The following is a 27,929-nucleotide window of genomic DNA, read 5'->3' as shown; positions in this document are numbered from 1 at the left end:
CACGAAATAACAACTGCACCCAAAGTAAACACATAGCCATTGGTGGAGCTAACTTCATCATTGTCAGTTAGCCAGTTTTCATCATTGTCAGTTAGCCAGTTTTCATCACAACATGAGAATTAACAATTGTAGATGTAGAAGCATTATTTCGCACATCACTCAGGAAAAATAGGCTCAAAAAATTTTGCACCTCTAGATTCACAAATAGAATAATCATTTAGAGACATAAATCTATATGCAATACTACTTTGAGCATAACCAATAAAGACATTATTAGAAGTCTTAGAACCAACATTTACTCGTTTAAAATTAGGTAAATCAACCTTAGCAAAACACCGCCACACTTTCAGAAATTTCAAATTAGGGGCAAACCCTTTCCACAACTCATATGAGATCTTGTCTAACTTCTTATGAGGGACTCTATTAAGAGAATAACATGCAGACAAGACTACTTCTCTCCACATATTGTCAGATAGACCAAAGCTTAAACGCATAGAATTCATCATTTCTTTAAGGGTTCTATTTTTTTGTTCGGCTACACCATTTTGATGGGGAGTATAGGGAGAGCACAAACCTCACGTATAATATCATTTTTTTTCACAAAAAGCTTCTAATGTTTTAGTACTATATTCACTGTCCCTATTAGATCTAAATCTCTTGATTTATCTGTCTAATTGGTTTTCTGCTTCTGCTTTGAATTTCAGAAACATGCTTTCAGCCTCATCTTTAGACTTAAGAAGATATACCTTAGTGTATCTAGAAAAGTCATCAACAAAAGTAATGTAATACTTTTTTCCACCTTTGCTAACTGTAATCTTAAAATCTGCTAAATCTGAATGTATTAGATCAAGTAATTTAGTATTTCGACTAATAACAGATTTGAAAGGTTTCTTGGCATACTTTGCTTCTACACACTTATGAAATTTAGAAAACTCATCAGTTTTATCATAGGAATTTATTCTATTTTTCTAAGTCTTTTAATAGAAGCAATATTAACATGACCTAGTCTACCATGCCACAAGTTAATAGACTCAATAATATAAGCAGAATTTGAAATACTTGCATTATTGACAATCTCTTGAACAATATTCAATACAAATAATCCTCCACTAAGATATCCCTTCCCAACAAAGTCTCCTCCACGTGAAATAATTATTTTATCAGCTTCAAAAATAAGTTTAAGGCCAACGTTGTTGAGAAGTGCTCCGAAAACTAAGTTTCTACAGAGGGAGGGAACTTACAAAATATTGTTTATTATATAAACTGATTTTTTTGAGCTTGTAGCTCTTTTTTATTAACATGTAAAAAAAAAGAAAAAAAGGGTCAAAAGTGAAAAAATTCCTATTTTATCGGATATGTAGTAGTTATTTCCTTCTTTTTGCTATTCATGCTCTCTTTTTTTCCATAATAAAATTTGGATAGTAATATACAAATATTAATTTGATGTACATTTCAAATTACATAAGAAAAATAGCTTTATATATATAGAGAGAACGCCTCAACTAAGTGAATCCACTGGTCTATGCTAAAAAGCACTAAGGATTCACCTAAAAAGTATGACTATCTCTACCCACGATGGCAACATGGTTTTGGAGACATTGAGTTGTTATGAACTCGTCCCCATATCGGTGCTCAATACTACTCCCAAAATACTCAGCTCAGATATTTTAAAAACAAAAACTTTTTCTGTGGTTTAAGATAATTACTCAAAAACTAGCTCAAAAGCTCTCTTGGAAATCAGTGTTTCCTCTCTTGTTTAAATGTGAAAACATTCACTCTTTGGGAATATTTAGTTACCATATATTTGAAGAAATGAACTTCATTTGTTACTCTTACTTAACTCAAAACTCAAGTCTTAAAACAAGTTTAATACATTTGCAAAAGACTTCTTGAAAAGATTCTATGAACTTTCTAGACTTGACTCTTAACTTTCCTTGAATTTGAATTTATGGATTCAAGGTTATGATTCATGTTTATGGCTGATTTCTAGGTGTTTAGAAATCATTTAGAGTAGTTAGAATCAATAGGAAGTGTTAGTACACTTTAGAAGGACTTAAAAGGCTAAACGACGAAAAACGGGTTGGGGCGGACAGACTTGACGCATTGTCGGCGCGCTGCGCCAGCCCCCAAAGTTCAGAGACCACTTTTTGGTGCACTTCTGGCACGTCGCCTCAGCCCTCCTAGAGCAACAGGGAGCGCATCGCCCCTGCCCTCCTGGCACAACGGGGGAGCGCCGCGCCAGCATTCCTCTAGGCGAATCTGATGAATTTTTCCTCTCATTTTTCTGATCTTAATTCGATTAACTGCGATTCTTTTTCTCAATATCTCTTTAGATTCAAGTACCCAATACATACACACAAGAATATAACTCAAAGCAACTCTAATAATAAACATTAAACTCTCAAGAACTCCTCAATCTCAACCTAAATTCAAGAACGAAAGCAATTCAAGGACACTCATGATTAAGAACATTCAAACTTCCAATCTTTTTAGGATGAATTCACGCTAAGATAAACATGTTTGGCACATGGGTGAACGAACCCAACATTATGAAAGTCTCACATGCCTTCTAGGATCAAATTCTTGACGAAATCCGCAATCAATTCCTCACGAAGACAACAAAATCTTGATTTTTCCTCTTCTCTTCTCTCTAAAACCCTAACGTTAATTTTCAATTGTCAGTTTAGGCATATCTCCCTTATACGAATTTGAAAATGAGAAAACTCGGTGGCATTGAAAAGATAATTTAAAGATCTTTCCTACGGTATCTTGTAGAACACCTAACTCATCCTGAGCTAGGAGTTATGGTCGTTTGAAGTTGACCCAAAACTCAAACTTACCATAACTTAAACAAATTTCCAGATTTTTCATTCTTTCCAAAAACGACTCTTTCTAATTCTAGCTCTTTCACTTAGTGAGGTGTTACAATAATATTGACATTTCTCTTTATCTGCGACATGATACATTTTTTCATCTTTTTTAAGTATATAAAATAGAATTTTTGTTTTTACATTTTGTAAGTGCAAACTATTCATATTGTATATAGTAGAACAAAATATTCGTTGTGCTGAAGCAAATGGAATAAGAGATCATATTTTGAAATAGCAATATGTTTTATTACGTTGACTTTTTTTTATGTTTTAATTTTCTCTATCTTTTGTAGGATTATTGATTTTCTATACAAATTCTGATTTCGTAAAAAGAACTTTTGAATTTCTTTATTGGGTCTTTATTATTATATTTGTTTATTATGATTTTTTAAACACTTATTAATTATTTTTAAGAATTATGAAAATTGAAACATAAAAAAGTAATAAATAATATTTAAGATTATAAGTTACAAGTGAGATGGAGAGACATGAGTTATAAATAATTTAAAATGCACAAAATTTTATTAGACATTAAATGCATTAATAATTATGTACTGATTTTATTTGTAATACAAAAGGGGTGAAAATACAAAAATGAACAAAAAAAATAATCGGTGACTGCATAAAAATTATAAATACATTGCAAACAAAAAAGAATTGCAACAAACACAGATTGTCGTATGCAAAAAAAAAACTAAAATCATTAAATTAATATTTGATTTTTTTAGCTTTGTTTACAAATATAATAAAAATGAAACTCCTGATCATCATAATTTTTTTTAAAATGGGATAATTATATTAATTATTTATAAAGGACCAAATGATTAGCATTGCCAATCTGTAACTAAATTATTTATACAAACCAAAATTTTAAAAAATATAGCAAAAGTAGTGAACTTACTAATACAAGTCAAAATAATAATAAAAAAAGTCTAACAAAAATAATCTTTGATTATGCTTTATTTTTTCCCTTCTACCATCTTCCTTTGCAAGTAGATCTATCAATATATTTTGCTTCATATGTCAAACTCTTCATCATATGCTACCAATTCAAAAAAAAATTATATGAATAAATAAATATCATATATCAATTAAAAAAGCATTATATCAAAAAAAGAAATTTATATTATATGTAATATACGTGTATATTATTTTTTTCAATAGTACTAGCAATATTAAATAAAATCATCTATTTAAATTTAACGAATATTATAATTAATCAAACTACATTATACCCCAGAAACTGATTATTAGAAAGAACAATCGCATCGTGACATCACATTGTTCATTATTATAAACATATTTTTTTATACTTGCTGCTTGGTGAATGATAATACATATATAAATTAAATATTAAGAAAGCATGTACCCAAGTACATAAAAATAGAAAGAAAGAATCGAGAATGAAATATTTCAAACCTTATTTACTTCTTCTTTGTTACATGTTAGTTAATTCACAATCAAATATAATGAAGAAGAGAAATGATAATCTTGAAATTGAATCTTGATGGAACTAAATATGAAATTATATAGGCAAAATAGAGGAAATGAAAAGAAAGACTTGAGAATGAAATATTTTTTACCTTCATGTACTTTTTTTATTACATGTTAGTTCATTTACAAATCAATATGATAAAGAAGAGAAATAATTATCTTGAATGTGAATCTTCATGAAACTAATTAAATATAAATTTATAGGCAAAATAGAGGAATATCATAAGACATCATAAACTTACAAATTTAAGTTTGAATGTTATGAACATAAAAATTATGGGAGTATGAATATTATTAAAAGTAAAAATTAAAGAGGCCTAAGTCATATGTAATAACTTCTTGTGAATAAATAATAAATTACTGAAAATATAAAAAAAAAAAAAAACATTATTATTTTTTTGATTAAAAGTGAAGCAAACAAATAAAAAAAAGAACGTGAAGAGTTTTTGTCATACATGTTCCACCATTTACAAAATATTTATTTGTACTAAATTAAGTAATTTACTTGTACAAAACAATAATTAATTTTAATTTTAAAAAAAGCCAAAAAGGAGAAAAAGGATTGCCATGTCACCTTAGTTATGTTTCCTCTTTATTATATATATAGATTAATATGATATTTGATTTACAATTTAAAAACTCACTTTCAATAATACATATATAAGTTATGAGGATACTTATATATTATTTTATGTGAGGTAAAAAATAACATAACTTATAATAATATCTACACAACTAATACATGCATTATTAATACATTTGATGCTAGCTTTTAAGTACTTTTTTTTTTGCTCTTTAGGTTAAGTACATTTGATACATTATATAGCAAACTAAAATAGCTATGAAAGCTGTTTTACACCCTAAAATTGGCTGTTTCTGAAATTTCCTTTTTCCTTTTTAATGAATCTATGGTCCATAAAACACAAAAACATCACACGCTCGGGACCATCCATTTTGGATTGGTATGACTAATTAGGTAAGTTCAATACGTAGTCACTCATCACGTTGACAGGAAAAACATAAATTTGGAGACTTGAGACTGGATTGTAAATGTCTCTAGCTTTATAATCACGCAAATATATCTAGCTTTATAAATTAATAAAAAAAAAAAAGACAAAAAACATAGATTTGATTTGGTGGAAGAATTACTGATTCCATAATAATAATAATAATAATAATAATAATAATAATGACGATGATGATGATGTTGTTAAATTAAATCTTATTTTCTAGTAATCAAATGTTTTTAAAGGAAAACATTGAGAACATATTGTAAATTTTTTTTTTAAAGAGAATGTAAGGAAATTTTAATGAAAAAATAATAATTAAATAGATGAAGTGACTTTGTAAATAAAATATTATAGTTGAGTGATTTTTGAAATAGAAATCAAAGTTGAATGACTTTAAAAGTAAAAATTGTTATAGTTGAGTGATCATTCTAGATATTAACTATGTGAACAATTTTTTACCTAGCTATTGCTTGTATTGAAACTTGAAAGCATTCGAATTGACCCTTTTACTCACTCTGAATCATATTATTTGATATTTTCTTACTTTTTTAAAAAAAAAATAATTAAAAAATAAGTAATGTTTTATGTAATAATAAAAATGTTAATTTTGTTTAAATCCACCTTTATATTGCTACTCCCTATAACCAAAGGAAGAAGAAAAATGACACACGACTCATATTAGATATCCAATCATGTATTAGGCACATGACCTTTTTCAGTGTTACATATTTAAAACCCGACAATATAGATTCGCTTAAACCCTACCTGTGTCGGCTTCTCTTTAGAAGACATCTTTTCTTCTTCCTACTCAATATAGTATTTATATTATAATTTGATTAAGTTTGGATTAAATATTCTTTTAATAAAGGCAACTTTATATTCTAAAGAATTCAAACTCAAAATCTCTAATCAAGGATGAATGATTATTTATCACTTCACCAGTGGCGTAGGCACATGTATGGACACCCTTCGTTGAAAAAAAATTCACATATACAAGTAAAATGATTCATATTTTGACACCCTTAGCATAATAGGTTGTTATAGTCTAGTGGTTTAAGATGTTTTGAATGTGTGTTTAGACATCTTTAATGAATCAATTGTTTAATTTTTAAATCCTCTTTGTGAAATTCCTGATTCTGCTACTGCACTCACCCAACCCTTATTGATATTGTCCAAGATTATATTACTTAGGCATGAGCTAGCTAAAATACTGTTGTGAGTTTGGTTAAAATCAGTACTCCTTCTAGTCGTGAATTATTAATTGAATCAGGTCACACTCCTTAAGAAAAAATATTGAAAGACATAAATTATAGATATTTTTCCTTATTACTTTTTTATTTAATTCTTTCTAAAATATTCTCATAAAAGATTTAAGATAGTTATAGTTCATTACATGGAAGATAAATATGAAAAAAAAAAATATATCAACAAGTCTCTTCAATTCTGACCAATTCACTTATTTTAAATAATAACTTTTTTTTCCAATAATTTACTTAATATCAACTAGAGGGAATAGTTTTGATTAAATGAAGAGAAAATTATTTAAATACATAACTTATTTTATTATATTCTTTAAAATTTCCAATCATTTAAAAAAAATTAAATTATTTTGGTATTATAAAAAATATTAAATTTATAAATTTTAATACGATATTTTAAGATCTTGCAAAGAGCGGGAATATAAATCAGTATTTAATAATTGATAAACATATTTTTAGGTAGAAGTAGGGATTTCTAATTAATGTGTAAAAAGTTTTGGGTTTTTGCACAAAATTTAATTTTTTTAATGTGTATTCATAGATCTTTCTTCTCTCTCAGAAAAATCCTCTCTATATTTTCTTCAAAATCAATAATAGTAAATCGAACACTAGTTTTTCAGTTGTTTGACTAAAATCTTTGCAAATAAGTATTGCAAGTTTTCACAATTCTCCTCTTTGAGCTTGAATGAAATTTGTATATTGTGATAATTTTTTGTGGTGGGTTTGGTGATGAGTTAAAAATTAGAAGTGGTATGACTTTTAATTTTGATAATGACAATGAAACTCGTGATTTTGATGTGGATGGTTTATGGTTATGAGTAAAATGATAGTGATATGGCTCCGAAGGTGAATTTAGTTAAATTTGTGATGTTTGTTATCGATTTTTTATGATGGTAATGGTTGTGGGAAGATTCCGGTGGTGAATTTGATTATGGGTGGTGAAATCTATGGTGGTGGAGAAGTAAATTTGATGATAATAACAACAATGGCAATGATTTAATAGTGGGTTTGATGGTGTATAAGGAAGAAGAAGAAATTGGGTGACATGGATTTTTTTAAAAGAAATATCTGACGTAATTATTGATGTGGCAATGACATGGTGATGACGTGGCACGAGTGTGAAATACTTTCTCATCATGTGACTGCGGGTTGTATATGCGTCAAGGTTAAAATAAATTCACTTTTCAGTAATTCAGGTGTGTAATAGGTTGTCACAATAGTACTCAGCTCCCTCCGTCCACTATTCATTGTCATACTTTCCATTTTAGAAGTCAAACTATAAAAACTTTGACTAACATTTTATGATATATTTTTTCATCATATTGATATGTAAAAAAATGCAATTTATAGTACTTTTCGTGTAGTTTTTGACTATCTAAATTTTTTGTTTAAAATATTGAATTAATGTAATCTAATTTAACTTTGAAAATAAGTCATAACATTGAAACATTCATCAATATATATTCATATCATTCAAACATTCATCATATAATACTCAAAACACTTCAATTACTAATCTAACTTCAAATTAACACTTTACTAACTAACAATCATCAAAAAATTTTAAAAAATCCTAAATTCAAAAATCTTCAATTCATAACCTAATAATAATCCTAATTCAAATCTTGAAAACCCTAACAAAAATCCTAATTCATTCACTAACTAACAATGCCCAATTCAAAATATGCCTAATTTTAAAAAAAATCCTAAATTCAAAAATCTTCAATTCTATATACCTAACTAACAATAATCAAATCAAATTAATAATTGCTTAACCACAACCCAATAAACTAAAACAATAATATACTAACTAAAAATCAACTATAATCACAAGAATTGAAAAAACCCTACAATTAAGAACTAACTTAAAATGAGGAGAGAGGCAGCGGCGGCAGCGATCGGCAAGCAGCGAGGGAAGGAGCTGGGGCGGCGTCTTGCGGCGGCGTATGGAGGTAGCGGCGACGGAATAGAGTGAAGAGAGAAGGGAGAGAATAGAGAAGAAGAGAGAGAACAAAACTAGAAATCCCGATCTGGTCAAGATATTTTAAAAGAAGCGACGGACAACATCTCTTTGTCCGTCGCTTTTTTTAAAAATAGTTGACCGATATTTTGACCAAAAAAGTGACGGACTAAGAGACGTTGTCCATCGTTTTTCTTAAATGTTTGACCAAACATTTTGACTAAAAAGCGATGGACTTTGAGATGTTGTCCGTCGCTTCTTTAAAAAATTAATTAAACAATTCATTATTAATTATATATATAGTTGGCGTAAAAATCAGCGTAAAAAAAGCGACGGACGACATCATTAAATAAAAAATTATTTTTATTAAAAAGCGACGGACAGTGTGGCTAATGGCGTCGCTTTTTGGAGCGACACCGTCTGTCGCTTTTATGTCCGTCATTTTTTAGCAGTTTTTTAGAAGTGGTATTATTCCCTCCGTCCCATTTTATATGACACTTTTCTGATTTCGAGATTTAAACAAGTCTAATTTTGACCGTAAGTTTTTTATAGATCTTTTAAACATTTTGAATTATCAATTGTTGTGACTTATAGTACTTTTTATGTAGTTTACAAATATATAAATTTTATTTTTTAAAAAAATGAAGATTTCATGCGCAAATTCCCGATCAAACTGAAACTGTTTGACTCTCGAAAAATGAAAAGTGTCATTTGGGACAAAGGGAGTGGGGTAAAAAATACTTTCCTAAAAAGATAAATAAAAATTTTATTTAAAATTTTTTTCTACTTGTGTACCGAATATAACATAATTAAAAATTTTATTTAAAAAAATCTTGCGGCGGCAAGTAAAAAATACTTTCCTAAAAAGATATGTATATATATCTAAAACAAAACGAGAAAAAAATTTTGAAGCGAAGGGTTAGGTGAAGTGCGGTAGAATTATTCTTTTTTAATATCTAAATTATTATTTGAAGGGGCTGGGGAGAGAGATTAAATAAAAATAAATAAATACTTTTATAAAAGAAATTTAAACAAAAAAATTAAAAATGCGTGGGTGGAGGATTGGTGTATTAAGAAAGTTAAGGGTGACATTGGGGATTTGTGTATTGAAATTAAATAAATACTATTAATTTGTTTAATTTTTGTTAAGGTTGAATGTTTTGTCCGCGTGAAGTGTGATGTGACAATTTTTTTTTAAATAAAAGAGAGTGTAGTACACACCATGAAGAGAATGTAATAAGAGAGAGGAGTGTGTTTCTCAAACTAATAAACGATAGTTTAGTTATGAAACTAAAAAAAATAGATGATTTAGATGTGTTTTTGACATTTATCACCGAAAATCCTTCTATTAAATCTTTCAGTAGGATCACAAATGATTTACCAATTTATTTTGCGTAAAATTATTTGATAACCAACAAAATATATCTTGAATAGATACACAAAATTTATTTTTTTTAAAATTATTATGATTTATGATATATTTTAACTTAGCTTTTAAATATGTAAATTTTATTTTTTAAAATTTCAACAATTATGCTTAAACTCACCATCAAAACTAAATTAATTAACTATCGTAATTCGAAGAATGTTATGGAGTACTTCTAAATAGCAATAGGATTAATATAGCCGGGTTGACGTTACAGTTGGGAGGTCAAAAACACTTATTTTGAAAAAAAAAAAATATTTATAAAAAATTTAAGTATTTGACAAATGAGTAAAACTACTTTTAAATGAAAGCAAAACATTTTTTTTTACTATTGAAAAGAAACTAAACATTTCTATTTCTTAAAAAAAAAAAATTAGAAAATTATATTTTCCTCTGACTTAAAAAGGGGTTTTATCGTTAAAGAGCCGACCATTTCGCTGACGTAACCAGATTAGAAGCCCACTGGTGACTGGACAAGTTGGACGGTTAATCTATTATCCATATGTACTTTAAAAATGAGTAGCCAGTAGATAATTTTTTATCCAGCTCATTTTCTTAAAATCCCCGTGCGTGTATATATATATATATATATATATATATATATATTTTAGCTGTCTCTTATCACACCAAAACACTATAATCATATTTCACTATATTATCTTAGTCTTTTAAATATATAATTTTAATTAAGTGTTATTAATTTATAATAGTAATACGATTACATATTTATATAAGAGTCTTTCAAAAATATATTACTCTAATTAAAATCGATGATTTTTTTCACTGAATCAAACAGAAACTTCAAATGCGACAAAGGCATACTTCGTACATATATACATGAAGGAATGTCAGTGCAGATAAATCATACGTAATACTTATAAATCAAACTAGGTCAAATGAAATTTTCTAAATTTCACCTTCTACATTAATTACACTATAATTATATTAATTACGATGTAATTACATTATAACAGAGAAACAAGTTATCGTTATTACTATATTATATAATTACTATTTCTAATAATTATAATAATTCTAATTACCACATAATTTTTTTAACAGGCCCTGAATAAACTGAAGAGTATCTTACGTAAATATATGTCATATCAATTTTATATTTTTGTAATTTTTTTTAATCTATATGTAAATATATCAGGTACACTTCACTAAGGAATTTAAAAAATTTAGAAAGAGAATGTTAATCGTGATGAGCTGGAGCCAACCATGATTATACTCTATTAGTTAATCATATTAAATTACAGTAGTCAAAATCGTAAAACAGTAGTTGAGTTACCGACTTCAGAGTCTAAAAATTTGACTTTTGTTTCTATAAATACTTGCATAGCAAACACTAGCTAGATATATAGATACACATTTATTTTTTGTTGTTGCTTTTAGTAAGAATGGGTTCGTTTGTGTCAAAATTGCAACCTATTAAAGTAGGTTCGGAGATCACAAGTAATGTAGTTTTGTCTAAGCTAGCTACTAACGAACAACATGGCGAAAATTCGTTATATTTTAATGGGTGGAAAGCATACGACAAGGATCCTTTCCACCCTGTGAATAACCCGAATGGTGTTATTCAATTGGGTCTCGCTGAAAATCAGCTTTCGATTGACAGGATTGAAGATTGGATTAAGAGAAATCCAAAAGCTTCCATTTGCACAGATGAAGGGATTGAATGTTTCAAGAGGATCACAAACTTCCAAGACTATCATGGCTTGCCTGAATTCACCACTGTAAGTACAACTTATGATTTTGATAAATACCTCTCATTCTCTTTCATTTCCAGGCATAACTTGTCGTATTCGCCACCTCACACAGCCACCTTTTAGATTCTCTCACGCAGGAGCGAATCTATGTGCATGGGTGGGGCTATTACCGCATCCAGTGACCTCAGTTAAAACTTTGTATAAATATGTGTATATATATTTCACTTGTCATCCATATATAATCAACACTGAATTTTTTACGTTTTGCTTGTGAGCGCGCTTCAGCTCTTCCTTCCTTTTTCTTTTTCTTTTTCATTGATGTGTGTAAGAATTCAATTTTTTTTTCTTTCTTTCTTTCTTCTTCATTTGTTATGAGTATACTTATCTATTTTATTAATTATTTTTTGGTTGACTTAATTTTTTATTATTTTTATTGACTTTCTCTTTCATTAAATATTAGTAATATTTAATTGATAAGAATGTATGTCGTGTGTTTATTCTATATCAATTATAGATTAATATTAAATTTTGAAAATCTCATTAATACTAATAATAATATAATATTTAGATGGTATATTTTGATTACTGTATTTTTTTTAAATGATGGATATTATTATGTTATAGTTTTTGAATTTAAAGGTTCTCTCAATCTTTCGAGTAAATCTAAGTGGAGGGAACTGGGTTTAAGTTATAATTTTTTTTTCTTAACTATATGATATTAGATAATTTAAATAAATTCAAATTTTTAACCTGAAAAAATCCTTGTTTTCTCATAGAGAATAAGGTCTTTTATTCCTAAACAAGAATATCCAAAAATCAAACTACTTTGACGAATATATTTAATATTAGAATATCAAAAAGAAAACATTACTGAATATCCGCCTCTGGTCTCCTCTCGCGCATTCCATTTTTACATTCCTCACTATTTTTTACACTAAAATAGTGTATGAACAATATCACACCAAATTTAGAATGACACTATTTGGTGTGACATTATTCAACAATAATAGATCACTTTTTTATTATTTTATTATTACTTTTATTATATATTATTTTTTTAAAAATAATAATAATAATATAATATTGAGGAAAGATAAAACTATTGCTTTTTAATAGGGTTGTACGTGACCAGATTGGTTCGAGTTTTTAAATATCAAACTAAATTATTTGTGTAAAATATTTAAATTTATAAACCAAACAAAAACTAATGAAATTCGGGTTTTTCAATCTCGGGATGGTTCGGGTTTTTCAAATACCAAGCCATTGTGTCAATTTTTAAAATTTTTAAAATCAAACAAAATTAATAAACCTCATATTTTTTTCAGGTTTTTGGATTTTTCCGGTAAAGTATGCATACAAACATATAATTAACTTGTGCTCCAAATATTTCTTTAGTTCAATCAAAATACAACTATCTAAGGTGTTTCTTAAGAAAATAACACAAAATATGAGATGAGTGATGACACTAAAATATTCAATAAAAAATAATAATGGAAGTATCATATAAAATAAATATTGCAAAGTCATAATGAAATGACCATAATTTAAAAATACTAAATCATGTTAAAATAAGTCTAATAAGTATTAGTTACATGATTAAACATTAAAGAAAAATTAAAATTAGATTATGTATTTTAAATGGCTAAACCAATGTAAAAACGAAAGAACAAATATTCAACATTATTTTCATTCTTAGTATTGAATTAATTTATTTTGTTAGCATAGTATTGATTTGATTTCGAATTGAACTTTATTAGAGTTACTAATATCTATGGACTATAACCTTTATTGGAACATTCAAAATTCTAAATCTCAAAAAACTTTAAAAAATATGTTAAAAGACAAAAATTATAAATTTTAGACGACGACTACTTCACTTATTATTTTAGTATTAGCCGCCTATCCCAGAATGGGATGGAATAGAAAGAACGCGAAGCGCTAGCGCTACAGGGTTGATTTTTTTGGGGGGATAGGCTTGTGAAGAAGCAAGCTTATCCCCGCCCCGACCGGCTCCCCATCTCTTCTAAACTTCCCCCGGTCTTCGGCCCGAGCTGTATGAGGCAAAAACTCGTCCCACGTACGGTTCGGAGGCCGAGCCCCACCGCAGCAGTAAGGGTGCGGCTTAGGTCAACTAACACAAAAAAGATACAGTTCCTTAGTAAATACTATCAAAGTAAATATTTTTATGTATAAAGTAAATTTTAAAAATTATATATATAATATCGGATTGGTGTGGTTTCGAGTTGACTTTTTTTTTAGTTAAAACCAAACCAATTCATGTACAGTTGGATTTTTTTTTCCAATACCAAACCATTAATCAGTTTTTTCTACAATTTGATGTTATGAATTGGAGATGCCATAAATATTGTGGTTTGAGAGTGGAGGGGGAGAGAAGAGAGAGAATTTTTTTTTATCATACTTAAATTCTTTTGCTTAATTAAAAGGACAAATTTCAAAATCATAGAGTTGTACATGATGAGCTGGACAGATCCTATAGCTTCAAAGTGATTTTGTTTCATGCTAAAATAATAGGGCCAGCGCTCAAAACATATTTATAATTATTCACCTTGACCTTATTTTATTTTTTGTTTTTTTTTTTCAGGGAATTGCAAAACATATGGAAAAAACAAGACATGGTAAGGTTAATTTTGATTCAAAACGTATAGTAATGGCTGGTGGGGCTACTGGAGCTAACGAGACTCTCATCTTTTGTTTGGCTAATCGTGGCGATGCTTTTTTAATCCCCACACCTTATTACCCAGGGTATGAATGAAGTTTAAGTTATATATATTAACCATATAATTTTTTTGTAGTTATTATATATATTGTGTAGATTACTAATTCATATTTTCAACTTAATACAGATTCAATAGGGACCTATGTTGGAGAACTGGTGTACAACTTGTACCCATTTCATGCAATAGCTCTAATAATTTCAAAATTACTCCAGAAGCTCTCAAAGCGGCATATGAAAAAGGTCAACAAGAAAAAATCAAAATTAAAGGCTTGATTTTGACCAACCCTTCTAATCCATTAGGCACTACTTTGGATAGGGACACACTGAAAAAAATCTTGATCTTCACTAACGAACATAACATCCATCTTGTTTGTGACGAAATCTATGCTGGTACCGTGTTTGATGCTCCACGATTCGTCAGCATCGCTGAAATCATTGAGGACGATGGAATTTGTGTTAATAAAAATTTGATACATATTGTGTCTAGTCTTTCCAAAGACATGGGTTTTCCAGGATTTCGAGTGGGAATTGTGTATTCCTTCAATGATGATGTCGTTAATAATGCTAGAAAAATGTCGAGCTTCGGTCTTGTTTCCACTCAAACACAAAATTTTCTAGCTTCCATGCTATGTGACGATGAATTTATCGAAGAATTTCTCACTGAAAACACCAAGAGGTTAAGGAAACGGAACGAGAAATTCACTAGCGGACTTGAAAAAATCGGAATCAGATACTTAAAAAGCAATGCTGGGGTTTTTTGTTGGGTGGATTTGAGGAGTCTATTGAAAGAGCCAACACTTGATGCTGAGGTGTTACTATGGAAATTGATCATAAACAACGCGAAGCTCAACATCTCGCCTGGATCTTCATTTAATTGCCCCGAAGCAGGGTGGTTCCGAATCTGTTTTGCGAATATCGATGATCGAACGGTTGAGATCGCCCTCAAAAGAATTCAAATATTTGTGGATGCTAATAACAATATTAATGAAAATGGAATCGTGAAGAACGCATCAGTGAAAGGGAAATGATTTACAAATATAGACTTCATGATCGAAAAGTAGTACGTATAATAAAATTAATATTATGAGCTTGAATATGTTGTCTCCTAATTTTCTGATTGCTAAGGAGACACATTTATTATATATTTTTTATATTATAAATAAAGAAGAAATTGAAGTTTTTGTTATTTTTTTTTTTGTTATAAAAACTATATGAAAAATGTTCGTACCGTGGCCTTATTATGAGTAATAATATTGTTTTTTATTTGATCTTTACAAATGCATATTTTTCCCTTGAAAAAATGACAAATAATTTCTTGTGACAATTAATTTTTCTCTATCTGCTAATTGTTGCAACTTTGTAGTACTTTCTACTTTATTTTTTACCACACTCCAATTAAAGACTAACAAAATATAATGACCAAGTAACAAATTTATCACCACTTATTAGTTACTCTCTCCATCCACCACTGTTAGATGTCTTACTGCGTTTTTTAAAAGTCAATTTGACTAATTTTCAAAGTTAAATTAGAGTACATTAGTTCGATATTTTAAACAAAAATTTTAGATATTCAAAAACTAGACGAAAAGTACTATAAATTGTTTTTTTTTTTTGCATATCAATATGATGAAAAAATATATCATAAAATATTAGTCAAAATTCTTATAGTTTGATTCAAAAAGGGAAACCATGACAATTAAAAATTGACGGAGGGAGTATTGAGACTCTTTCTTGGGGAATAAATAATTCAAAAGATAAGAGTAATGTTTAGTGGTTTTTGTGTTGGAAAAAACAGTTAAATGAATTGATGAAAAAGAATAATCATAGTTCAGGGACGACTCTAATAAATCGGTGGCCTAAAGTCAAATTTGAATGGAGGCCTTAAATTTGAATATTTTTTTTTTTGTAAAATTTATTATAGCCAATTATTTAATCTTTCTTGAGACATTGTACTCATAATTTATCAAACTTTTATTAGTTCTTTGCTCTTTTATGAAAAGTTAATATTTTCTATAAATAATACTCGATATTTTTTTAAAAATACATGTATAACAAATTATTTTTTTTAAAATGAGGCCCCTCAAATTTTGGGGCCTAAGGTGGTTGCTTTTTTTTCCAAACGTCTAGAGCCGCCACTGTCATAGTTATGTAATTATTTAAAGAAATTTAAATTTCAACCATCACAACTTCAAAATACGACCAAACATAAAACTAACCATTTCCGTCATTTTGAGTTTCACTTTCTCAAGCTCCGTCCAGTCTCCGACAACTTCTCCGATGAGTCCCTTGCCACCATCTGTGTTTCTCTCTCTCTTTCCTTCATCTTCTTTTTATATTTACATAAATAAAGGTACCTTCAAAAAAGTAGTGGTTCTACTTAACTCCCTTTTAGACAAAACCAAAAAGTAGGGTGAGTAACTTTGCCAATTGGGAGGAGAAGGTGACAAAATATTTATGTATTATTATAAATAATGAAGTCAAGTGGATGTTCATGTGGGGCTACTCACCTGTAGCAAATTTCCTTGCCCAAGTCATATATTATCGTAAAGTTGACATCAATTTTCACTTAGACACCTTAATTAGATTTTGTTTATTTTTAAATATCTTACGTAAATTTTTCTTGTGTCATTTTGACACTTTTTACAGACACGTCATAGAGAATGTGAACCACTTGTTTATTGCGCTTGAAAAGCTTTTTTAATCAATTTTTAATTATTTTTTCTTTTTCTTCTTCTCCATTTTCAGCCTCCATTTTTCAAGCTTAACTCCATCGATAGCAAATGTTTTAAAATTTTAAGAAAAGACCTATTTCAAGATTTAAATATTGAAATAGTCATGAAATTCTTTTTTGGAGGAATTTACTATTGTAATATGGAAGTGGATGTGATTTTTCCTCTTCCTTCAAGGCTTCGCTGGCCTTCAAACTTTGCTTTCACTGTAAGTGCTTTCTTATTTTTTTTTCCAGTTAAATTTAATGATTTATATTCAATTTTACTATTTTGTTATTGATTAAGAAGAATGTGAATTCATGACTTAGCTTTATTCTTCTATAATAAAAGGGTTGGTGTATGATTGAGAAGTGGGGTGGGGTAGGGCAGCGTTTCTGCAAAATAATTACTTTGGGAGAAGACAATTAGAAGGTTGCAAAATATTTTTTGTTAATTGGTTAAATGTTTTTTTAATTATGTGGGCAAAAATGCAGCATGTCATCGATTCATTGGCTACTTTTTGTTTTTCTCAAAATTCATTATTTAAGAATAATTTTAGGCACAAAAGACAAATGTCGTCATTTAATTAAACACTTTACATGTCATTCGCGAGTGCATTACACACACATTACATATTTTTGCTGATTGTAAAGAAATTGTCAAAATGATACAACAGGACCTTACATGATTACATGGAGTGTCTAAAATGAACTTTATAAATAATTCACCCGATTGTTACATGATTTTCCTGCACCTTAAAGACTCCGATTTCGTCCAAATCTTGACAAGGTTGGGAAAATCCAAAAGATATTCATTGAAAAAGACACTAACAAAAGATATTTAGTTTGTGAATCATTTACCTTGTTTCCTTGAGATTCAAGTTTGGCTTGGAGCAATTCTTCAAAGAAAAGAATTTCGTCGATTTTCCGCTGCAAAAGATAAGGTACACAATTCGTCGATTTCTTTCTATAGATCCAACAAATGACATTAAAGTCAGGTTTGAATGTTCACTATTTGAATAATGATTGAAATTCTCTGGTTGAATGAATTGAGAAATTTGAAATATGATTATAAATATATTTATCTTTGTCCATTATCGATCTGTTTTCTTTTGGTTACTCGATATTCTTTTATGAGTAGGAAAAAGAGAAAAGATTTACTGACCTGAGTATTTTTTCTTCCTTGTGGTTCTTTCATGGAATTTTGTTGAAGTTTTGTTTGTTGTTTCTCGTTTTTTTTTCATGAAAGTAACGGGAGAAGATGAGTAATATTTATAAAGAGTTATTTTATAGGTTGAAAAGGAAAAAGACTTTGAGTTGAATAAGAACTTGGAAAAGTCAACTTCTGTTTTTTTGTTAATAAATAAAAAAACTAAAATGGAAGAGAGTTTAAGGAGCAAGTCATATTCTTTTTGTTAAGGATTCAAAAAGAAAAATAAAATGGTCCCACAACTTTTTCCAATTGGAACGTGTGAACCTTTCCCTTCTTTTTTTTGGCCAAAGTCATCTACGGCCCCTTAAAGTTGTTCGCATATTTCACTTAGACACTCTAATTCAACCTTTTACCTATTGAACACTTTTACCTATACAAAAATTGTTCCTATTAGACACATTTGATAATCAACAAAAAAATGTCAAGAGTGTGTGATGCACTTGCCATGACATGGCAAACTAACTAATTAAAAGAAGCCACGTGTCTTAAAAGATGCCATGTGTCTTTTGGGCTCCAAAATAATTATAATTTAAAAAAAAACTAAAATCCTAAAGTATGTATGTTGCAGCCTCCGCCTCCGACTCCAACCTGCCCATTCCCCCCACTTCATCTTCTTCCCCTTTTTTTTAAAAAAGCTTAAATCTCCTAAAGTTTTCTACTTCTTTTTTTAATTTATTTTTATTTTTAAGCTTAGATTCGATTCATGTTTGAGTTGATTTGGCAGAAAGAAAGAGATGTGTGGTGACAGTGTTTTTCGATGAACAAATTAAAATTTGTGATTGATTGTTTGAAAGGCTAAAAAGAAAGATATTGACAACAATAGATTTGGAGAAAAATGAGGTGGTGCCAATGGTGGGAGGTGGGTTAATGGCTGGTTAAAAAGGATAAAGAAGATGATGGCCTGAAAACATAGGGAAAGAAAATGATGGTCTGCAAAAAAAAGGGGAAGAAGATGATCAGAGAAAGAAAGAAAAGGAGAAGTGTGGATATGGTGACGGCAGATTTGATTAAAAAACAAGGTGGCGTGGAGAAGAAGAATGATTGCAGCTCGAGAAAGAAGGGGAATGAACTTTAATGGTGGGACACCGGTGATTGCGGTGGTGAGAAGGTGGTTGCAATGGTGGTTGAGTCAAAGAAGAAGAAGAGATGCTAATTTAATTTTTTTTTAAAAGATAAATTTTTTAACGTTAAAATATTGGAGAAAAAACAATTCACGCGCCCCATTTGCGTGACTCACAAAAGATTTGCCATGTAGGCAAAAAATGCTTAGACGGTTCAAATCTGGGGTGGTAGAGGTGTTCAATAGGTACTAGGTGTAGTTGAGGTGTCTAAATGAATAATGAGGACAACTTTAAGGGGCCGCAGATGACTTTGGCCTTTTTTTTTTGTCCTTTTCTATAAGGATTAAGGAGGAAAAAAATGTTCCCACTATTTAAATAAAAAGAAAAAGGGAGTTTCTTTTTGTCCTTTTCTATTAAGGATTAAAAAGAAAAAATAAATTGGTCCAATTTTTTTTATAAAATACTTATACCATTTCTTTGGTATCATAAAGAACTATTGTTTTTTTTTAATGAAAAATAGACAATGGTTTCGTAGTATTTTTTTTATGTTAACAAAGTATTTATTTACTTATTTATTTACTTTAACATAAGATTTTTCAAGTGGTCAAATTAGATTGTGGTTGACTTTGAATTTTTTTTGTAAGGCCATGAGTTATCTTCTTTACTTAATGAAGAATAGTGATAACTTGTTTTGACTAGATTATAATTTTAATTATGTGTATNAAAAATAAAAAGGGAGTTTCTTTTTGTCCTTTTCTATTAAGGATTAAAAAGAAAAAATAAATTGGTCCAATTTTTTTTATAAAATACTTATACCATTTCTTTGGTATCATAAAGAACTATTGTTTTTTTAATGAAAAATAGACAATGGTTTTGTAGTATTTTTTTATGTTAACAAAGTATTTATTTACTTTAACATAAGATTTTTCAAGTGGTCAAATTAGATTGTGGTTGACTTTGAATTTTTTTTGTAAGGCCATGAGTTATCTTCTTTACTTAATGAAGAATAGTGATAACTTGTTTTGACTAGATTATAATTTTAATTATGTGTATTAAAATTGGTCTTGAAAAATTCTCTTAGTCCTTTAAATTCCTTAAACGGTTCCTTGTCTCCTACGAGAAATTTGTGACATACGTTATCGCATTAAATGGTACAAACTATATTTTCGTTTTTGTTTCCATTTCAGATATGACTGAACGGAAACATGCTCAAATTACTCCAAGTGGGAGTTCTCAAAGTTGAACAAAGGGACAAGGTAGGAGAGCAATCCGCCGTAAGACATGTTTCTGAGGGCGTGAAATCATACACATTGGTGTCCCAAGGGCGACACAAAATCTGTCAAGGAACCAAAGGGTTATTCGAAGGGAAAAAGAGAAAAATTTAGAGAATTTGAGTCATTGAAGATGTTCCCTAATATGTCAACACATGATTTTATTCACCTTTTTGAAATAAAATGAGCTGAACTGGCTGATTATAAGGAAATTTCAGATTGGACAGTCTTAACTTATTTAACATACGCTCTCCATGAACCTTGGCGTAGTAGATTGACTGATGTTTATCATGACATTTGGTTTAGGGTTTACATTTGGTGTCTTAAAGACTTGTGAGAGGATTTCAGTCTTTGAATTACTTGTAAATTTTTATTGCTTATTTGTTTTTCAAGATATGAATTATGTAGTTTGTTTTTCTCTCAAATTATGTTATTAGACTTAAAAATTCTTGTTATCAAAGTCTTCAATATATTAATTATACACAATAAGAAATTAGATTTGAATTTTGATTAAATATTTAGTTTGTAGATGATGATTGGATGCATACGTGTCTTTTCGATTTTACATTAAATATGAAATCTTTATGAGAATTAATTTGCTTGAATGTGCATGTCGCATGCATAATTGATTAAAATTCTTGCCTAATTATACAAACATGACATCAAAAAGTATCATTGCTGACTTAAACAAAGGTGAAAAACTTAACGGTGGTAATTACGACATCTGGAGTCATAAAATATGGTATGTACTGGAAGAGAATTTTTTTTTGGAAGGTATAAATCATGTTTTGAATAAACCAGAAGAGGGTAATACTGCACAACACAAAAGCGATCTTGAAGCTTACAAAGCTTGGAAAAAGGCTAACTCCACTGCACGTTAAATAATAGTTAGTTCTGTAGTTGATGACCTCATACATGAATGTGAGAAATTCCCTACTGCTCATGCTATGTGGGCATATCTGCGATGAATGTATGGGGGTACGTCTGTAACCCGCCTCCGACAGTTGACTATCAAATATGATTAGAATATCAAACAACACCTTAGGGTGATGTCAAACATAATAGCTCAACTCAAGAGTGTCGGTCATGTTCTTTCAGATGAACAATGAATTCAGGCAGTGATTCGGTCTCTTCCCAATAATTGGGAACATTTGAAGGTTAACTTAATCCATAATGATAGCATCAAAACTTTTTCCGATGTTGCACGCCATGTTGAACTGGAAGATGAGCGCCTTGGTGCTGCTAAAGCTGCTCCTAATGCCTTTGTGGCAGAGTCAAGTGGTACAAAATCTTCAGGCTTCAAGCGCAAGAAAAATTGGAAAAGACAAAGAGACTGAAGAAAGACCCTCTAAGAAAAAGAAGAAGCCAAACTCCAAGAAAGAAAAATGGTTTTCAATAAGAGAGATAAGAGTAAAATGAAGTGCTACAATTGCCAAGAATTGGGGCATTTTTCTCGTGAATGTACCAGCCCAAAAAGATAGAATTTCTAAACGTGTCTCTAAGTGCTATATATGTTTTAGCACTTCTTTACTAACTGAATCTTATCCTATGTGGATTGTAGACTCATGATCCACCGACCACGTAAGTAAAGATAGAGAGACGTTTGTGGAGTTTCGTCGAGTTTCATCTAAATCAAGGTGGATCTACGTGGAAAATAATGCTAAACTAGAAGTCAAAGGGATATGCACTTGCAAAGTAGACTTGCGTGGTGGTTGTTCTTTGATGTTGCATGACGTCATATATGCACCAAAGATTTGACGAAACTTAGTATTTATGTCTGTTCTTTTAGACGTTGGTTTTTATTTGTTTTTTAGTCGTAATGGTGTTAGAATAACTCTAGATAATATTTTATATGGTTTTGGACTTTGTTATGACCGTTTTATCGTATTAGATTGTAATCCTTCAACTTATGACTATTATGTTGACCGTTGTGTAATGACATGTTATTCAAGTAACAATGATGTTGATGCTATTACATGGCATGCACGATTAGGTCACATAAGGCAAGATCGAATGAATAGGTTGACAAAAGAAGGGCATTTAGGCTCTTTCACCAAAATTGAAATGCCAACATGTGAAAATTGACTTTCTGAAAAGATTAAACCATTTGGGAAGGCTAAGAGAGCTGACTTCCCACTTCAATTAATTCATTCTGATATTTGTGGTCCAATGTAAGGGTCTGGTGCTAAATACTTCATTACATTTTTTGATAATTTCACACGTTTTGGTTATGTCTATTTGATTTCTTATAAATTTGAAGCACTTGAGTGCTTTAAAAGATATATGAATGAAGTTGAAAATCAATTATATAAAAACATAAAAGCTTTAAGAACCGATCGAGGACGTGAATATTTATCAAAACAATTTGAAGAATTATGTACTGAAAAAGGTATTATCAGACAGTTAACTACTCCTTATACACCTCAACAAAATAGTATAGTTGAAAAAGCGAATATAACATTATTATACATGATAAGATTAATGATGACGCAGGCAAATTTGCCTATCTCTTTCTAGGGAGATGCATTATTGGTTGCGGCTTACATATTGAACAAAGTGCCTGCTAAATCAGTGTCTTCCACTCCTTATGAACTTTGAACTAGTCATAAAACAAAACTGAATGATCTACGATCGTGGGGTTGTGCAACATACATTAAAGATCGTTTTGGTGAGTTTGGTAAACTAAGTCCAAAAGGAAAGAAATGTATCTTTATAAGGTACTCTAAACGCTCCAAAGGGTATGTGTTCTTCGACGGACTGGAGGATAGAAGTATTACTGAAATTGTATCACAAGATGTCAGATTTTTGGAAAATGATTTTCCCAAAAATGGTGAAATAGATGAAGTTGAGCCTCTGTACGAAATGTTGAATTCAGAAGATCAGAAAATGTTGTCAAACATACTTGATAGTTCAATGGACCAAGAAATGATTCCTGGTCCAACTGGGAGTTATGAATTCCAAAATCCTATAGAGGGTTCTGAACTTCAAATATGTAAGAGTACAAGAAAAGGTGTACCTAAACGATCTTATGAGATTAAGGATTATGTTTTCTTGGTTTCTCCTACAGAATTGGATGAACTTAATTCTGTAATAGATGCCTTATCATGCCCTGAAAGGGATGAATGGTTAAAAGTGATGAAAGAAGAATTAGAGTCCATGAAAATCAACAAAGTCTGGGATCTAGTTGACCTTCCTAAAGAACGTAAAGTTATTAGGAATAAATGGATTCTTAAAGTTAAACGTAAATTGTATGGGTCAATAAAAATACACAAAGCATGATTGGTTGCAAAAGGTTTTACTCAAGAAGTTGGAATAGACTATGAGGAAATTTTTTCACCAGTTGTGAAGTTTACATCCGTACAATTACTTTTAGCTATTGTTGCACATTTAGATCTAGAATTACACCAAATGAATGTGAAGACCGCTTTTCTCAATGGAGAATTAAACGAGGAAATCTACATGAAACAACTAGTTGGTTTCGTTGTTAAAGGTCAAGAAAAGAAGTATGTAAATTGAAAAGATCAATTTATGGCCTAAAGCAATCTTCATGGCAATGGTATCTGAGATTTCATAAGGAGATGATGTCATTTGATTTCACCATGATCGATGAAGACCATTGTATCTATGTGAAAAAGTCCAATGGAAATTTTATAATTCTTTCTCTTTACGTAGATGATATTTTATTAGCTAGAAATAATTTGGAGTATGTAAAAACTGTCAAGTCATAGATTTCAAAATCATTTGATATGAAAGATATGGATGAAACAGACTATATATTGGGTGTTAAGATCCAAAGAGATCGTTCCAAGAAATTTTTGAGTTTATCTCAAGAAACTTATATAAAGAAAATATTGAAACGTTTTCGAATGAATAGTTGCAAATCCATGGATACTCCTGTAGCAAGGGGTGAAACTTTAAGCCTTGAAATGTGTCCAAAGACTGAAAAAGAAAAGGAAGACACACTACTAAAAAACTGCCAAAAAGAGATGGAAAAAAGCAACGGACTGCATCGCTTTTTTTGCCAAAAGCGACGAAAAAGTGACACAATCAATCTCGTCGCTTTTTGGCTCGATGCTTTTCCAAATGCGACGGACTGCGTCGCTTTTGTTTTTTTTTTTTAAATATTTATTTGAAAAATGCGACGTCGTCCATTGGTTTTTTTATTTACTTATTTTTAAAAAAGAGACGAAGTCCGTCGCTTTAATTAATTTTTAATTTTCTTAGAATCTTGAAAAGCGACGGACAATGAGACGCCGTCCGTCGCTTTTTTGGAAATAAAATTTTGAAAAGTCCAAAAAAGCGACGAACTAAAGGACCCTGTCCGTCGCTTTTCTGGATTTAAAAAAAAATAAAATTAAATAAAGCGACGGACCAAAGGACCCTGTCTGTCGCTTTTCTAAGTTTTTTTAAAAATAAAATTCAAAAAAGCGACGGACAAAACCACTCTGTCCGTCGCTTTTTCTGCAAAAAATTTTACAGCAGAAACTGGCCTACCCACTTGCAATTCAATTCAGCCCTAATCAAACACAATACATTATAAAGAAGCTACACAAAATATAAAACAACAAACTTAAATTGAAATTCAAAAATATCTAAATCACAATTTAAAGACTTATAAAGTCTTTCAAAATTCGTTTCAAAATTACAAATAGTTCATAAAGACTTTTATCAAGATTTCTAAACTTCAACCTAATAATTAGTTCATAAATTTTATAAATCAAGATTTCTAAAGTTCACAACCTAAAGTTTAAAATCCTACAATAATTCAAGATTTCTAAAGTTCACAACTTAAAGTTCCAAAATTTCACAATAATTCAAGATTTATAAAGTTCACAACCTAAAGTTCTAAAATCCTACAATAATTCAAGATTTCTAAAGTTCACAACCTAAAGCTCTAAAATCCTACAAAAATTCAAGTTCTCTAAAATTCACAACTTAAAGTTCTAAATTCTACAATAATTCAAGACTTCTAACATTTCACAACCTAAAGTTCCTACAAAAATTCAAGTTCTCTAAAGTTCTAAAATCCTCTAATAATTCAAGATTTCTAACGCTCACAACCTTATAAAGTTCTAAAATCCTACAAAAATTCAAGTTCTCTAAAGTTCACAACTTAAAGTTCTAAAATCCTACAATAATTTAAAATTTCTAAAGTTCACAAATCCTACAATAATTCAAGTTCTAAAATCCTACAATAATTCAAGTTCTCTAAAGTTTACAACTTAAAGTTCTAAAATCCTACAAAGATTCAAGTTCTCTAAAATTCACAACTTAAAGTTCTAAAATTCTATAATTATTCAAGATTTCTAATGTTTCATAACCTAAAGTTCCTACAAAAATTGAAGTTCTCTAAAGTTCACAACTTACAGTTCTAAAATCCTACAAAAATTCAAGTTCTATAAAGTTCACAACTTAAAGTTCTAAAATCCTATAATAATTCAAGATTTCTATCACTCACAACCTTTTAAAGTCTAAAATTCTACAAAAATTCAAGTTCTCTATAGTTCACAACTTTAAGTTCTAAAATCCTACAATAATTCAAGATTTCTAAAGTTCACAACCTAAAGTTCTAAAATCCTACAATAATTCAAATTCTCTAAAGTTCACAACTTAAAGTTCTAAAATCCTACAAAAATTCAAGTTCTCTAAAATTCACAACTTAAAGTTCTAATATTCTACAATAATTCAAGAGTTCTAACGTTTCACAACCTGAGGTTCTAAAATCCTACAAAAATTCAAGTTCTCTAAAGTTCACAACTTAAAGTTCTAAAATCCTACAATAATTCAAGATTTCTAAAGTTCACAACCTTATTAAAGTTCTAAAATCCTATAAAAATTCAAGTTCTACTTAAATTCAATAATTCATATCCAATTTCTAAAATTAGTTATATATAAACTTCTAATCCAATAATTATTAATTAGTTATATTCAAGTTCCAAGTTCAAGTTCAAGTTCAAGTTCTAAATTCAAGTTCATATCTAGTTATATATAAACTTCTAATCCAACAATTAGTTATATATTCAAGTTCTAATTCAAAAAAACCTCATCGATCAATATATATTCATGACATTCAAACATTCATCACGATATTGTCATGACATTCAAACATTCATCATATACATTTCAATTACTAATTTCTAACTTCAAAGTAACACTTTACTAACTAACAATATATCAATCAAATTTTTTAAAAAATCTCAATTCACAATCAAATTACATATTCTCAAGTTCAAACTAGTCCTAAAATAAAAAAAAACCCTAATTCATCCACTAATTACAATACCCAATTTAAAAATGCCCAATTTAAAAGAAAATCCTAAAATAAAAAATCTCCAATTCTCTACCTACCTAACAATAATCAAATCAAATTAACAATAACACAACCCAACCTACTAAAACAATAATATACTAACTAACAATCAACTATAATCACTAGAATTGAAAAAAACCTAAAATTAAACACCAACCTTAACAAAGAGGAGAGGCGACGGACGACGATTGGCAGTGAGTGGCAAGGGCAGCAACGGCGGCTGTGGAGGCGGCAGCCGGTGGAGGGAGATCAATAGAGAGAAGGGAGAGAATAAAAGTGAAGAGAGAAGAAGAGAGAAGAGAGAGAAATCCCGATTTGGGTCAAAGATATTTTAAGAAAAGTGACGGACAACGTCTCTTTGTCCGTCGCTTTTTAAAAAATATTTCACCAAAATTTTGACCAAAAAAGCGACGGACTAAGAGACGCTGTCCGTCATTTTTCATAAATGTTTGAACAGTCATGTTGACCAAAAAGCGACGGACTTAGAGATGTTATTCGTCGCTATTTAAAAAAAATAATTAATCAATTAATTATTAATTACATATTTATTTGATGCAAAAATCCGCAAAAAAAAGCGACGGACTAAGAGATTCCGTTCGTCGATTTTTGAAAAATAATTTTAAAAATAATTATTTTTATTAAAAAGCGACGGACAGTGTGGCAAATGGTGTCGCTTTTTGGAGCGACGTCGTCCGTTGCTTTTCTGTCAGTCGTTTTTTAGCAGTTTTTTTAGTAGTGACATGTCTCGAGCTCCTTTTTCTAGTGTTGTTGGGAGTTTGATGTATGCTATGATGTGTACTCGCCTAGACATTTGTTATGTCGTGAGTCTAGTTAGCAGGTATCAATCCAATCCTGGAAGAGATCATTGGAAAGCAATAAAGAGAATATTTTGATACCTG

At 29.7% G+C, this 27,929-nt stretch overlaps 1 protein-coding gene across 1 annotated transcript; it reads left to right on the top strand.

The window, feature by feature from the left end:
• The first annotated feature begins 11,422 nt into the window (after positions 1-11,422).
• Positions 11,423-15,923, top strand: LOC125868397 (1-aminocyclopropane-1-carboxylate synthase 4-like). Its single transcript, XM_049549057.1, has 3 exons — positions 11,423-11,758; positions 14,334-14,494; positions 14,596-15,923. The coding sequence occupies exons 1-3, from the start codon at positions 11,423-11,425 to the stop codon at positions 15,494-15,496; spliced, it is 1,398 nt and encodes a 465-aa protein (XP_049405014.1). The 3' UTR covers positions 15,497-15,923.
• Positions 15,924-27,929: the final 12,006 nt, after the last annotated feature.

The sequence above is a fragment of the Solanum stenotomum genome, chromosome 6 (assembly GCF_019186545.1).
Source record: "Solanum stenotomum isolate F172 chromosome 6, ASM1918654v1, whole genome shotgun sequence".
NCBI lineage: Eukaryota > Viridiplantae > Streptophyta > Magnoliopsida > Solanales > Solanaceae > Solanum > Solanum stenotomum.
Note: the sequence above shows the minus strand (reverse complement) of the source record. Positions and strands in the feature narration are given on the sequence as shown.

Bases quoted from the DNA above. Each gene is read 5' to 3' on its own strand.
- LOC125868397 (XM_049549057.1), top strand. From the start codon at position 11,423: ATGGGTTCGTTTGTGTCAAAATTGCAACCTATTAAAGTAGGTTCGGAG. The intron at 11,759-14,333 runs GTAAGTACAACT...TTTTTTTTTCAG, and splicing joins GCTTGCCTGAATTCACCACT to GGAATTGCAAAACATATGGA. The intron at 14,495-14,595 runs GTATGAATGAAG...AACTTAATACAG, and splicing joins CCCACACCTTATTACCCAGG to ATTCAATAGGGACCTATGTT.